The sequence below is a fragment of the Cuculus canorus genome, chromosome 8, assembly GCF_017976375.1.
Source record: "Cuculus canorus isolate bCucCan1 chromosome 8, bCucCan1.pri, whole genome shotgun sequence".
Taxonomy (NCBI): Eukaryota; Metazoa; Chordata; class Aves; order Cuculiformes; family Cuculidae; genus Cuculus; species Cuculus canorus.
Window position 1 is genome coordinate 12,438,687 of NC_071408.1, and position 14,857 is coordinate 12,453,543.

The following is a 14,857-nucleotide window of genomic DNA, read 5'->3' on the forward strand; positions in this document are numbered from 1 at the left end:
GTTCTCTGCAGAGGGTAAGGAAATGCTGTGCCTTTGGTGCAAAGAGACAAAAAAGTAGTCCATTGAGACAGTAGCAGAAATACACGTTTATGTGTGGATTACTGAGTGGTACAAGAATACAAGTTAAAGCAACCAGTTCCTCAGTGCACATCATCCCGTGTGAAGATCTCTAACGGAAATCACATGGAGAATATCAGATTGAAAACCTGCAGCCCATGGTTGTGAGGAGCCAATCCCTCCTCCAGCCCTTAGCCACAGCACTCAACACCCTCCAAGGAGTGACCAGGAACGGGGAGTGCTTAGACAAGCCTAGTCCTCCATGAGCCAGTGGGTATCTCCCACCAACTGACTTGTAGGCTTCAGCAGTCCTTCTGGGCTTGGACTGGGCAGCACCAGCAGAGCCCTGCCTTGACATGCAGAGGAGAGATGGGCAATTCCACACCATGGCTGGTAAGGTGCAAGGGTCTGCGTCATTGAAGTAACACAAAATGCCACAGCAAAATGTTTCTTCACTGTTAATTGAAGGTTGTAGCTGGAGGGAGCCCTCCTCTGCATGGCTGCATTGTGGGAGCAGGCACCAGGGACACACAGAAGCAGTGCCTAGTGCCTGGGGACCCTGGCTGCAGCATGAGGTGTCCATCAAGGAGCATGAGACTTGCCTCCTGCACTGGCTTCGGCTCCAGGATGCACTAGGGCTGTGGGCACCCAGCGACCACAGGCACAAGGTGATTTCAGATGGTGTTTGGGAAGATGCACCTTCATGTTCTCTCATGTGGATGGCCAAGGTTTCCCTGAATGAGGTCTGGGACTGCAATAAACCCATGCATATTCATCTCTGCAACAGACCCCAAGCACACTATCCAAAAATTCTGCTTTTTGACTCTCTGACCCACTGAGGATCCAGATGCCCACATTAGGAGTATGTATATATGTGTGTGTGTATAGTTGTAAATGCCTGAAGGAATACAGATGTACAATGTCACATGTGTAGTGCTCATAAGTATGCCAAATTTCATGAGAGTAAGAGTGATAAAATACATGGAGTATTTCCTACCAGAAATACGATGGCTGATATCAGCTCAACAGTAAATACCACTGAGCCTGCAGAAAGCTTGGCTGTGAGGTGGGTACAGGCTTTGCTGCTTTTTGGGGGTAAGCCTGCCAACTTATTAGCCAAACAACCCTTCTACACAAACACAACTTCCCAAGAGTTCCAAAACACTGCAGGGGCCACTTTTTATGTCCACCTGAGAGCTCACTGACACCTGTTCATCACCCCCTAAAGTGGCCTTCCAGCATTTTAGCAGAAATGAGCCTGGGAGAGATTTTTAATAAAGCTGTTTCATCTCTCCTGAATCCAGCCTCCACCTCTCTTTTTGGCACGTACATACCTAGACAGCTACTCTCTGCCCTACACATCACTGCAACTAGTGACATTTCAGCTTGTGACTGCACCTAGCAAGCCAGCCTTCAGAAGCATCCCAGTGTTGGCATTTATCTGTGAAACATGTGAGGGTATCTGGAAATAGCTGGCAAAGGATTAAGAAAAAAATGAAAGATCTGGGCTTTTTCATGAGCGAAACCTGATTGGTTTTGCATTTCTGTGAGTCATACTGTGAGCAGGGAGCTTAAACATGCTGAACCCAGTTATTCTGACATCAGTGCACAGAGACTTTAAGAGGATGCAGGGAGTATGCAGGGGTAGACATGGTGGGAGCATCCTGCAGCAGAAAGGCTGGCCAAGGCCCCCTCCTGTGCCCAGTGCTGTTCCTGGCTCCCCCTTGTTGCCCACTGGTTCTGGGCAGTGGACATTGCCAGGGGATCCTGCACCCTTTTGGTTGCTCATGGACTCCCTTGCGGCTCTTTGGGCCCGCGCAAGCCACCTTCCCCCATGCTCACCCCAGGGGTATGCCCCATGAACATCACACCCGCTCCTACAGCACTGACTTTCCCAGGCTGTTTGCTCCAGAGTTAGAAAAAGTCATATTTCTGATGGCCTTCATCCTTCCCCTGCGTCCCCATCCCTGCCTGGAGAACGCAGCCCACTTTCTACAGCTCATGATATATTTTTCTTCATCACCATGACAACATGTAAATATTTGGGGCCAGTGGGGTTTTGATCAGATTTTAAATGTCTTGAAGAGGCTGGCAAATCCACTGTTTATGTTCAGATGGAGTCTCATGACTTGCAATTGAGGCTGAGCAGTCTGAGGGAGGCAGTTGGTCTGAGATACCTGTTGGGAGCACGGTTGCTTGTTATTTTGCCCACATCTCTTGGGTTGCCGGCTGGGCAGGTCGATCCCCGCAATGTGCTCATTGCAAGCCATGGTGCTGTGGATGCTGCAGGAATGAAATGTCCAGGCCCCATGGAGCAGGAGTTCATTGTATTCACCTCAAGGCTGAAATGAGACCCCAGCCACCTTTCATGTATGCCCTTGTCCCATGATTTATTCTGCTAGCAAGCAGTTGGCTGGCTTTGAATCATTTGAAATGAGCTGTCCTTTTTAAGAGACAGCTTTATGGCAACACACGTCCTGGACAGACAAGAGGAGCCAGGAGAGCAAGAGGCAGATTACACAAACTCAGCAGAGTTTGCCACCTCTTCAAGAAGACAGAGGTTTATTTTTCACATGTTCAATAACGGTTTTGTGTTTGGGTCTGGTTTACAAGGTCTGGTTTGGATTTTTTGGTTGGATCTCAACAAATGCAATTGCAGCTTTTACCTCCCCAGCTGGATTTTCCTCCCTGCTCTAATCAATGCCCCTCAATTGAGTTTGTATAGAAGGATTGCTTTGGCGTATTTACTGCAGAGGGAAGCAATTGGAGCAAGAAACCACTGTGGCAACACCCCCAAAGCTGCAAATCCAAGCCCACCACCAGCCACCAGTACTGCTGAGGGCTGCACATAGGCAGTAGGGACATGGGCACAGGCTGCAGACTGTGAGCTCAGTACATCATGCATGTGGTTTGAGTGAGCAGGAGGTCTGGGTTGCTAAACAGTCTCAGTGTTTTGAACAAACAGATCTTGTTTTATCCTCTTTAATGTCTTTAGTGTGAAGCAAACGGGGTATGTCACAGCTGACTCCAAGTGGAGTCACTGGTGAAGTGGTGCTACACGCTTGCTCTGCCCACCCCTTGTGACAGCCAGCTGCGCAGTGCAGCACATGGATGTACTGATCCTGGATCTGCCCTACAGCCATCTCTGCCATAGAGCTGTCACTGTGTCTGCTGCTTCTGAAAACAAGGTGATGCCGATCTCGCAGTGGGCATGCCTTACCCAGCATCCCAGGGCTACAGTCATGCTGGTCTTGGCCAGGGAGGGGGGCACCCACAGGGCACCCCATGCAGCCTCAGCAACACCCTGGGAAGCCAGGAGGAGTCCAGGAGCCTGGACAAAACCATCAATATGGGGAAAAAAACCAGAGAAATGTTGTCATATCCTAAGATGGCAGAGGCATCACCTCAGAGCCTCTGACTAATGCTGAGTCCCACAGTGCCAGGGACATACCAGCTGCCTGAGGTGCTTCTGGTCACTGAAGAGCTGGGGTTGCTCCACCACCCTTCCAGGTCCCAAACCCAGGATCACCAGAGGTTTCTGCTAATTGGTCTTTTGTGGGAAAGAGACTGTAAGAGGAAACATCAGGGCATCTGACAGTCTAAAGAACAGCGGTAGATGTTTAGCAACACCCCTGGGTGCTCTTCTAGAGTGGTATAAGGAAGCAAATAAGCTGCAAGAGAGGGGGCAGGTGTTTAGAAAGAAGCAGTGTGGCCACTCACAGGGAATGCTTTGCACAGCCCTACCACGTTGCTACTTGATTAACTCCTGATAAAACTCCGACCGCACAAATCTGGGCAGCGAGTCTTTCTCCATCAGGACAAAGATCCTCTTCTGGGCCGTGTCAAAGCTGCTTGGCGATGGTTCCACCAGGTTCTTCACGGTCACAGCCTTAGTGAAGTGGTCGATGTTCACCTGCAATGGGAGTGTAAGAGTGATGGGGACCCTGCCTCTCTGTGGGGTGGGTGATGGTAACTCCCTTCACTTGCCCTGTCCCAACAACAACCACACAGAGGCTATGGGGAGAGACTGAAATAGGTTCATTTATCTGGGGGAATTATTGGTGGTAAATCTGCAATGAAGGATGAGGTCTATCCTGCAGCAGAGGTAACTCTGGAGAGAGGGCTACCTTGTCATCTCTTACGATTAACATAATCCCCCTGTGGGCAGAGAAGTGCAGATGAATGCTGGAGGTACCCATGGTAGGAAGAAGCTCAGAAGAGGCTGAGAGCTCAAACAGAGCCACTAGGGCTTTGAAGGATGGGAAAGCAGCCTACAGGGATGTGGCTGCCCCTTGCAGAGAGTACAGTCCTCTAAGCCCCTGAGCCATCACCCTCCTTTGGGATGGAGGCCACCTGGGCAGTAGTCTCATCCTTCCTCCCACCGTCTCCTGCCCTGCAGCCACTGACCTCTTTGGGTGCCTCGGTCTGGATGAACTCCTCGTAAATCTTCTTTGCCTTCTCTGCCATCTTCACAGGGGACTTGGTTTTCTTGTAGTCCTCACAGGCCACCCAAAACTCAGCATTCTCCTCACTGAACTCAGAGCGCAGGAAGCTGTGGAAGCTGGCAAGCCCATCTGCAGGGGGGATGTGCCCTCACTGTATGCCAGGGGGTCCCAGTGGCTGAGCCCTTACTGAGCACCAGTGTGGGGATGGGACAAGGAGAACACAACCACAGAGGGATGTGAACTTACAGGGATTTTGCAGGAGCTTCTCCAGGGAATCACGCCACTGCAAAGCCTCCTCTGGTGTTGGCCTGAAAGGAGTAAAGAAAGCCCAGGTAGTTCATGTTCATCTGACGGTTTCCACCAGAGATCCAGGTTTTTAAATAATTCCTTTAAAAATGGGGAGGAACAGAGTAACGAGCTGTGGAAAGTGTTGTAGAACACAGGTAATTGTCAAGCAATGGAGATGGTGCTGTATCACTGCATGAGCATACTCATGACAGGAAGAGCCAAGGGCTAGGGGTGGTGAGGACTTTAATTCTCTGGTGTTTTGAGCAGAGATGTGGCTGAACCACAAAGCAAGTCCCTCTACACCTGTGGGTCCCTTCCTTGCCTCAGCGCCTATGTATGGGAGGGCAGAGTAGAAGCTCTGCAGGCAGCTGGAAAGCTTCCTTATATTTTTCTGCTCGGATGGGGAAGGATGCTCCTGGCTGGGGAGGGGCAGAGGGGGCCAGATCCTGCCAGCCCTATACTGCTGGGCCTGGAATCAGCACCCTTCCACTCCCACAGCTTGCCCACCCCATTCCTACACTCCGCAGTGGGGCAGGATGCCAACCTCAGCTCCCTCATTCCCCAGTGAAAACTTTCTGTTTTCATGTGCATGGCTTTTCCTCATTTTTTTAAAAAAATGCTTTGCCTGTAATGTGACTAAAAAGGGTTGGGTGTTTTTATTAGTTGTGGTTTTGCGGGGTTTTCAAGCTCCAAGGAGTTTGACCGAGTGGCCATAGGGGCACAAGGCCTCCTGCACTCCCTGCTGCCTGCCAGAGACAGTGCCTAATGCTGGAGGAGAAAGGAAGTACATCCATGCTGCTGAGCTTGCTGCAGACCATCCCCACTCCTTGCAGTCAGAGCTGCAGCTCAGTCTTGTTCTGCTGCCACTGAGGTACATGTCAGGGCTGAAACCCTCAGCGTGAGCAGAGCATCCCTGGAGAGAGGGAAGGAGAAGGAGGCAGGACAACCTGCTGCTCCTGGGGGCCTTGTTCTTCAGTGGTGGGGCTGCTGAAAGTGCAGGTGATCCTGCCCAGGTGGTTCCTGGGGGAAGAGGAGAAGGGCAGAAATGCAAGGCTTGCTCAGGCTAGATATGCAGCCCTCACTTGTCATCAAACCACTAGCACCCAGCAGTAACGACCTTGATGGGAGCTCTTATTATTTGCTTTCTGGACCTCAAATTGCATTTGCACTTGCTAGGAAGGATCAAAAGCTCCCCCTGCCTTCATGTTCCTTCTAGGTGTGTCCCTGCCCTCCAGGTGAGGGGGAGCATTACTGCAGTGACCAAATGCATTCCAGATTTCCTGGAATCTGCTAAATTCACTTTCCCATTAGCTGAATGTCCCAGGGATGATATTAACTGTGAGTGAGATGCTGATGGGTGATACCGAAGATGCACAACAGTGCCACGCAGGAGAAAACAACTCCTCCAGCCAGTGAGGAGTGAAAATGTTCTCCAGCTTTTGGCAGGGACAGCTAATGGGGGCAAATATGTCTCCTTCATAGAGGCATCCAAGGCACATCGGTGGCTGCATGCAAAATCTGTTGTCTTTTGGGGTTCTGCCTGCCCTGGGCAGCTCTTGTAGGGCAGCACTGCAGCAGGCAGGCACTGTGCTGGCAAGCATCCCTGCAGACTGCAGCCAACAAATTGACTGCAGTTCTCTATGGGCTCATGTCAAGATAAGCAGTATGGTCATCTGCACATTGGGCTTGGTTTGGGGGCTTGTTTGGGGGTTTTAGCGATCCCTTGGTTACCAGTTTAGTGTAACATTGCATGGCCCGAAGGAGAACATGGGGAGAGGGATTGGTGTAAAATAATAAGTCATGATTTAAAGTGGAAATAGAAGTCCGACCCTTGTAAAGAGTGGGCATGCGCCTCTCCTGGTTTTAGTAGTGACATGGCCACTTGAGCATGAATGGTACTCACTTTTGGGCCTTGGGTGGCTTCTCCAGCTTTTCTGGGTAGGGGATGACAAAGTCAATGACCGAGTCAGGCTTCTGCAGCAGTGTGCCCAGCTTGGTCTTGATCTCCTTGGCCCTGCAGGAGGGGGTGAACAGAGGCAGGTCAGGTGGAGGGATAGGGCAGCAGGGTTGAACCCTGCTCTGCTCCTACATGGACCCTGGCGCAGACTTTGACATAAACCCTAGCACTGCTGCTGGCAAGGTAGAAAGCTGTGTAATTAATTACAGGCAAATGGATCCTAATGTTGTAAAGGTGCCTGTTCGATGCATTCAAGCTGGGCACTCAGAATTAGCAGCAGCTCTTGATCTCATTCTCTTTGCTTCGTCCCCATCTGTAGCTGGGATAATTCTATCAGTGGAACTGAGGGGCTCCTCTGAGGATGAATTAGGGGATGTGTGTGCAGCACTCAGTTTCTATAGTGATGTGCCCCGAGGAAATGCTGGCTAGGAGATGAAGGAGCTCCCTTCGAGAGAAGGCTGGGCTGAGTTGCACGGTGGTGCCTGCTCCATGCTGAGCCCCATCCTGCATTGCACCCACCAGCCCCACAACACCAACGGCCTCTGAAAGAGGGTGCCCTTCCCAGGTCCTGGTCTGCAGTGAGAGGAAGCAGGACACTGGTGTGTTGCTGTCCCCTGAGCTTTTTGATGTCACTGCCTCTGTCTCCAATGATGCACAGTGCAGCCCCACACCCTGGCACCAAGCAGCCAAAATCCTCCCTGTCCTGGGGGATGCTATTGTTAACACATACATTAGCACACACTGCTATACTTGCCAAAATCAGGATGAAACATTCTTCATTGGGCTCTGTGCCCACCCTTGACCTTCCCAAGCATTCACAGCCAGGGGCTTCCTCCTTTCTAGGATCTCTTATTAGGATTATGTTATTCTTCTATTGCTCTCTTGGGGACCACCAGCAATGCATGCTGACAGAGCCCACCACACTTCCTGCTAGTGTTTGCACATTCTCTGCTCACTCCTAAGTAATATACAAGCCTCATGTCTGCAAAGGTAAGGGTCTTGGAAACAGGTAACTTCTAGGTGCTGCTTTCCCTGGGCAGAGGGGGAAGAAGGGTTTCAGGAGGTGAAGTAGTCTGACTGTCAGAGGAGTTCCACCCTTCATCTATTTTTATACATAGACAAGAGGGCCTGGGCCTTAACAGCAGGTCCAGATGTCTCCCATAATATTCCCTCTTGTGCAATACAACTTGCAATATGGTCCTAAGCATACAAAGCCACCATGGAGACTCCCCTCTGCTGCAGCTCACTGTTGGTAGCATGAGCAAGCTGTCATTTTGCAGAGAAAACTAAAGTGGACTGCACAAGACTGGATGAATAAAGGAGTGCATATGGACTTTCCCAACCCCATCTTTGCAGGCCAGTATTCTTCCCTGGCACAGCAACATTTGGTGACTTCCAGACTAACTGGCATAGAAGGTGGACGAGCACAAGGGGACACACCACTTCCCCACAGGCTGAGCTAAGTGTCTTTGCTACAGGATGCCCACCAAAGCCAGACTGCAGCTCCTCAACTTCAGGGCTCATTGCGCTTCTCTTTGCTGTTTATTTTCACAAGCCCTCTGTGGACAATTACTCCCTTGCTATGTCTGCTCTTTTATTTCCATTCCTTCATTTTTTTCCCTCCTTGTAAAACTTTCTTTATTTATTTCTTTCTTTTTCTTTGCCCACCTGCCACCCTACATGGGTGACTTTTCGAGACCCAGTCAGGCACTGTTCCCCTCCCAGCTGCTTCCCACTTCTGCTGCAGAAACCTGCTTCCAACAGCCACCCTTGCATGGGAGCAGGCAGGGGCCAGCAAGACCAATGCTGGTAGCGCAGGAGGAGTCAGCAGGGCCAGCTGGAGTGAGCAGCCAATCTGGGTCAGCATGGACCACCTGCAGCCCATGTACAGCTGTCAGAGCAGACCCAGTAATCCAACTGTTTTCATGGAAAATGTCAGCAGCTACAGGAACAGATTCCGTTGCTCATGTTTCCAAGACAAGTTGAACTTTGCCTGGAAAGAGCAGGATCTTGGGTCAAGGGTGATGAGGTCCTCATGCTCCCTGCACTGAGATGTCTCTAGGACAGGGATGTTGCTGTGCACAGTCCATTCCAGTCCCTCTAATGAATAAATAAAATGTGGATACATGCTCCAAGGCAGAGCTGTCTCCTGATGCCTAGAGCCTAGGGCTGGCTCTCCTGTGAGCTCCACAGGCTGGCACTCTCACAGCACAGTCCCAGCCTACATGGATGGCCCAACTGCAGCAAGGAAGAGCAGGTGAAGGCAACAGGAGCTGCAGCCTCATTAGCACTGAAGCAACAGGTGGGTGCAGACGGTGCCCCAGGAAAACTGGTGGGGTATGACAGCTTCCCCCTGGCCCAGCTCTGCTTTCCCAGATGTCTGTGCTTGTGGCCACTGCGTCCTGCAGGGAAGGAGACCTTGGGGAACACCTCTCAAAGAGGGGCTGAGCAGAAATGCCATCTGCCACCTCGTCCCTCTCCCTGACACCACCACATGCTTGGGAGGGCAGAACCTGTGATGCTGCTTTGGCAGCACCCACTACCAGGGCCCAGCCAGGGCACAGCTGTGCCTCCAGGCAATTGGACCACGTGCCTGATTATGAGGTTTTCATCTGGCAGGAGCAGGGGTGAAGAGCAAGGGGAAAGAGACTTCCCAACCTCTGCAGTGAGGACAGAGGGTCTCGAACAAGAGAGGGGAAAACACTGAATGTGCTGGGAGCAGGGGCACTGAGATCTAACACACGATGGCCTAAGGAGGTGGGAAGATAGGACCAAGACTGTTGCTGTCCAAGCAAGACCTGGGGACCTCACTACTCTGGCACAGGTGGGGCCAACACAAGTGCAAGATTTGGATGCAATCAATGTCAGCTTCACACAGCAGGAAGCACTGCCCTGAATAACTCTCAGACCTGGTGCAAAATCTTGTTCTCTTTCCCACCGACTTAAGGACAGCATTTGTCAGGCTCAGAGGTCACTAATGGGCCTTAATGTTCCTGATCAGTCACAGCTGAGTCCCACATCTTGCCTCCATTGAAGCTCAGACCCCGGGCCACTTCCTGAGGTCTGAGCTTAAAAAGTGGTCGTGCTGCAGGTGAGCTTCTCCCCAGCCTAGTCTCCTAGATCAACGTTATGCCTATCTTGCAGCTCTACCACCTGCAGCTCCCAACAGAGCTCACTGGGTGACTCCATTCCGACTGGCTCTGTCCTATAGGGTTGTTGATGGGCCATCTCTGCTGAAGCCCTATACGGGGACAGCAGCAAGAACCTCCCCACCTCGAGCAGTCCTGGCCTATTGAAATACGGGAGGCTGCAGCAGAGAAAGCTTGTTGAAAGGACAGCCAAACAGACTGAGCGGTTGGCAGGCTTGTGGGAGGGAAGGCCTATTTAGAAATAACTTGCATCCTCCAGAAAATAGTATTACAAGCTTTCAATTTAGACTTCAGCAAAGGCTAAACAGCAGGGTTAAAACGTCAGTGATAAACAAAAAGGGATCTTTAAAAACCCCAAAGCCTACAGTCGGAGTGGAGAAAAAAAGCAAGAGAATCATAAAACTGTAGGAAGGTTAAAATGTGAGAACACGTGGGAGCAAGCAAGTTGTCTGCGAAAATAGGCTTCCAAGAAGCATTAAAAGAAAATATGGGCTCTGTAAAACACATTGAGAGCTAGAAGGCTGCTGGGGAAGGTCAGGAGTGACTCCAGCTTTGAAAACAAAACAAAAGAAGAAGCTAGAAGTTAAAGGTGAATGCTAAAGCTACTGCTGTGCCCAAGGCAGCAAAGTGCTGGAGGTAACCTGCCCTTTGAGGGGGAAAAAAAAACCTACTTCAGGGGGGATAAAATGGCTCCAGGAGCTATAAAACACTGCAAGTGTGGTGCTGTATGGGCATGTCAGCCACAACTGTATCAGAAAGCCATGGTGGATATATGGACAAATATGGTCTATTGGAGAGGAGTCAAGTCAGCTCAGGCAGTACGAAGTGATTCCTTCAAACATATCACCCCCTTCTGAAGAGGCCAGGGAGCACAAGCTTTGGAAAGAGTCAACGGGCCTCTCGGGTCTGTCAGAGACCTTGGATGGGCTCTCCAGACCCCAGGCAGCTGCAGCAGGAAAGGTCATCTCATGGAAGACAGCGTGGGAAAGGTAGGACACAACGCGTAGGGGACATGAAGTTTTCCTCAGTGGTGAGGAAAGGTGAGCCCTAGGGGAATGTGGACTGGGACCATGCTGTTAAATATATCACATCCATCCAGAGAACTGGTTAATGTTCAAGGAGCCAGTGTTGCACTACCCAAGTACAACACTTGGGGACCAGTTGTGAGGAATGGCAGGAGCTCTCATGAAACTGGCAATGAAGCTGCTGTTGAAATTCCTTGTTAAGCAATACAAAATGATTCACAAGGGACAAACCCTGCCCTAAGTATAAAATGGTGAACTGTAAGCAAAGCAGCATTTTGAGAGTGAGGTGTTGAGAGTATAGCAAAGGTCAATGAAACCATCAGTGTAGCAGTAATGAAAAATTAATTTACTATTAGAAAGTAGCAGAGTGACAATAAAGACGATTGCAGAGCAGAAATGGGTGGTTCACCTACATACATCTTTAAGAGTGCTGCTCAGCTGCCCATGGTGCAAGAGGCTGCAGGAGACCAGGCAAGGTATGCAATGAGGATGGCTGAGGGGCACATTTCAAACAAAGAAACTGTCAGTCCCACATTCCCATTTGCGCCTGTAATGGGAATTTGCCTTGGTTTCAGGCAAGTGGCATCAGCCTCACGTGGCACAGGTTGAGTTGATGAAGGGATTCTTCTCCTGGAGCTACCCCCAGGGCAGTGAATGCCACCCTTGCTCTCATCTGAAAAAACAGCACTAAAGGTATTTGCACTTGCAAGTAAATCCCCACTGGGCAATTAATATGTAAAGTTTCCTCCTTAAGGGAAGGATCCAGAATCCCACTGCCACAGGGAGACCCCTCCACTTCATACCAGCTCCAGCTCCCACAGAAGTGGGCAGGTTCTGGTCGAGGTAGTAACGGCCGAGGACTGGAGCCTGCTGGGGTCTTAGAGGTGAGAGCAGCCTGGGAAGCACTACCATGACTGCAGGCAGACTTTGAGGCACATGTTGGGGCAGATGAGGGTAAGGACAAATATGGGCACCATGACTGGGGCAGAGGGGGTGCTCTGCACAGACCTGACCTGCCCTCATGAGAGGGGCCAGGGCTGGCTAATCAGTGTGTGAAGGAGGTGCAGGCAGTTAAAGAGGATTTTGAGACACTTTGGAGCCAAAGATGTTTTTGCCTCAAAAAGGCAACTGCTTTCCTACTTATTTCCTCCCTCACCGTGTTTTGCAACATTAAGGTCTAAGGAAAATGCACTCGTGCTCCAGGTCCACACAGCTATTGAGCTTAAGGGCTGGGTTTAGGGAAGCCTGGACTTACCCAGCAGAGAGGTTCCCAAACCAGATAGGGAGGTTTGGGGCTAGATCAGTGCTTGTTCTCCCACAGTGCCCCAGTCACTTTGTAGCATCCTGCCTGAGCCCCAACCAGCAATCCCTCCATCCCTTCCCATTTCAGAGCTGGGCAATCCTAGTCCCATGAAATAAGCCCATCGTGGGGCCTATGCCAGAGGAAGGAGCCTCTCAGCCCCCAGCATCCCACGCCGGCTGGCCCTTCTTCACCTCTCCAGGCATGTGTGGGGCAGCGCTGCTAATCCTTTGCACATCTTGGTAGGCTGTAGTTTTCCTCAGCTGTAAGAAGGGTGAGCAACAGCTAAAGCAGGCAGCAACAGTCTGTAGCCTGGCTCCCCCCCTCGCCCTCCTATATAGCACCGAGGTCTGGACCCTTGCCAGTGCTGTAACCAATGCCGTCCATCCTGCCGCAGCTGGCCTTGGCCCCAGCAGCTTCTGGATTTTGTTTTCTTCTCTCTAGGCTCACATGGGGGGAAATGTGTTTTTTCCTGCGGTGAGATCAAGTAATCAAATTGGAAGGACCAATCTGCTGTTGAGGGGGCTTTCAGGAAGACCACAGGGTTTCCTGATTGATGCATCAGGCTCCAGCTCAGTGTTTAGAAGAGCCAGGTAAAAATGTTTCATTCAAGTAAGGTTTTTAAATGAAAAATGTCACTTTCATCAAAATAAAAGTGGTTCAAAGAAGTCTTGCCATTGATTCAAAAGCTGTGGCTAACATAAAAATATCCACAGTTATGAGCTGGTGAGTAACGGTGACTTTTGTTCTAGAACAAATTCATTTTTATGTAAGCATAAAAAAAGAAATATTAACTATAGCAAATGTTCCAGTTTTATCTGACAGTGATGCTTCAATAACGCAAAAAAGGATTCCAGTACAGAATTATTGTATGGAAAGCTTGGACCCTTTTTCTATTCCCTTTCAGAACAGTAGAGCACAGAGCCCCCTGTAACTTGGGATGCAGGGCTTCACAGAGACTGGTCCCTGTCTCCCCCTGTATGGCTCTGCCCCATTGCTGACCCACTGGGGCACAGCCCCTTGCTCACCTAAAGCTTGGGTGCTGCACTGGACCATGGTGTTTCTGTTTGCTCGGGTAATAGCTCTGATTGCTCACCAATGCACAGCCAGTGCCTGCCTACGGTCATGACATCCACGGCACAAGTTCCTCCCAGCCTCAGTCAGACACCTCAACACAGTGCAGGTGCAACCCAAGAGTGAAGCTGATTGCTGAGTGGCAAATCATGGCAAACACAGCTCTGAGGGGCCCTGTAGCTGAAGTCCAGACTTGGTGGGTCCCCATAGCTGCTCACGGGGAGGATGAGCTGCAGCCAGCAGGTGCAGTGGAGTCACTCTTAATAGTGCTTAGCAGTGCTTGGAGTGGAGAGTTGTAATGACAGCCATCCCAAACATTTCCCTCCTGGCTTCCAAGTGGGATGTGACAGCCCATTCTCAGCAGGGTTACCTGGACATAGCTCATTGCCTGGCTCTGCATGTCCAGACTAGAGCCAGAAGAAGGGGAAAGCCCTCAAACATACATGGGGTGACTATGGGGATCTCAGCACCAACTTTTTTTGCAGTTTCTGTAGCAGAACTTACACTCACTAGGGTCTTTGCCACCCCACACGAGTGCCATTATACCCATTCCAGCACAGATACACAGAGGGTGTGTGGCTCTGCTCTGCCTCTACCTCTTGCTCTACCCCAGGCAGGGCATCCCCAAGGCATCCTTGCTCAAGATGGTTGATTTTCAGTGTCACCTTGAAAATCGGCACACATGCTTGTCTCTTGACTGCAAATTGCCTGGGTGACTTTGAAAATGTGCATCGAGTGCTTTAACACCCACAGCTCGACAGCCTAGGGATAGGAGGACCTTGCTCCCAACCTGGCTGTCCAGGATGCCGAAGGACACTAATGGCCTCAATTCCTGTGACCGAGCCCCACCTGTCTCCCTAAACCTGGGGATATATTTAAACTCAGCCTTCTTCCTTCTTTTTCCCTCTTCCTGTGCAGTGTCAGAAGGTGTGGCCTGGCTCTGGCTCCTGGATGGAATTTGGACTGGTTTTTGCAATCCTGTCTCCTGCTGTTCTGGGATTTTTGCAGTAAACCAGAGTCTGCATTTCAGTGTGCAAGTTGCAGTAACTGAAAAAAAAAAAAGCTAGAAGTCTGCTATTAACAGAAACCATGCCTCCCTTGGGAGCCTGGGTTAGCTTTTTACTGGTTTGTAATGGAAACTGAATGAAAAAAATTTACATTCTAAAATTTCAGAGGATGAGCTGCTTGAATGACCTTTCCCTGGGTTTGTGCTGATTAGACAGTCTCAGATGCACCCAAGCTGGCGTGCAAGACCAGACGGGGCTGCCCCTTCCTTCTGCCATGGCATTGGCATGCCACCAGTCCTCCTTGTGCCTCACAGAGGTGGGAAGGAAACAACAGGAGCCACAGAGGATGGGTTACTTCACTCCTTGGCAGTTTGCTGTCATTTTGCCCCTTTATACAGACAACTTGAGGGGAGGCTTCGTTATTGGCATGAAAGTGTCTTGCCCCATTTTGGGGATAGCCCAGAGCCCAAATACCCATCTCCTAGCAGCTTAGCCTGGCAAGCACTGTGGGGTCTGTTGGGCTTATGCCAGTTGCGTCAGGACAGAGTTGTCAGG

The 14,857-nt window shown here is 50.5% G+C and overlaps 1 protein-coding gene across 2 annotated transcripts; it reads right to left on the minus strand.

The window, feature by feature from the left end:
• Window positions 1-66: 66 nt before the first annotated feature.
• Window positions 67-12,568, minus strand: RGS5 (regulator of G protein signaling 5). Of its 2 annotated transcripts, XM_009555775.2 has the most exons (5): window positions 12,416-12,568; window positions 6,694-6,804; window positions 4,749-4,810; window positions 4,465-4,631; window positions 67-3,970 (listed from the first exon to the last, which is right to left on the minus strand). In XM_009555775.2, the coding sequence occupies exons 1-5, from the start codon at window positions 12,457-12,459 to the stop codon at window positions 3,809-3,811; spliced, it is 546 nt and encodes a 181-aa protein (XP_009554070.1). In that variant the 5' UTR covers window positions 12,460-12,568; the 3' UTR covers window positions 67-3,808. The 2 variants fall into 2 exon arrangements, with proteins under 2 accessions (XP_009554070.1, XP_053929393.1); XM_054073418.1 differs by lacking the exon at window positions 6,694-6,804 and having other exon boundaries at window positions 12,416-12,555.
• Window positions 12,569-14,857: the final 2,289 nt, after the last annotated feature.

What these genes read in the sequence shown, in the direction of transcription:
- RGS5 (XM_009555775.2), bottom strand. Translation starts at nt 12,459, where the DNA reads ATGTGCAAAGGATTAGCAGCGCTGCCCCACACATGCCTGGAGAG. An exon ending in CCCCACACATGCCTGGAGAG is followed by an intron (nt 6,805 to 12,415) that starts GTGAAGAAGGGC and finishes CCCCTCCTGCAG; the next exon opens with GGCCAAGGAGATCAAGACCA. An exon ending in AAGCCACCCAAGGCCCAAAA is followed by an intron (nt 4,811 to 6,693) that starts GTGAGTACCATT and finishes TACTCCTTTCAG; the next exon opens with GCCAACACCAGAGGAGGCTT.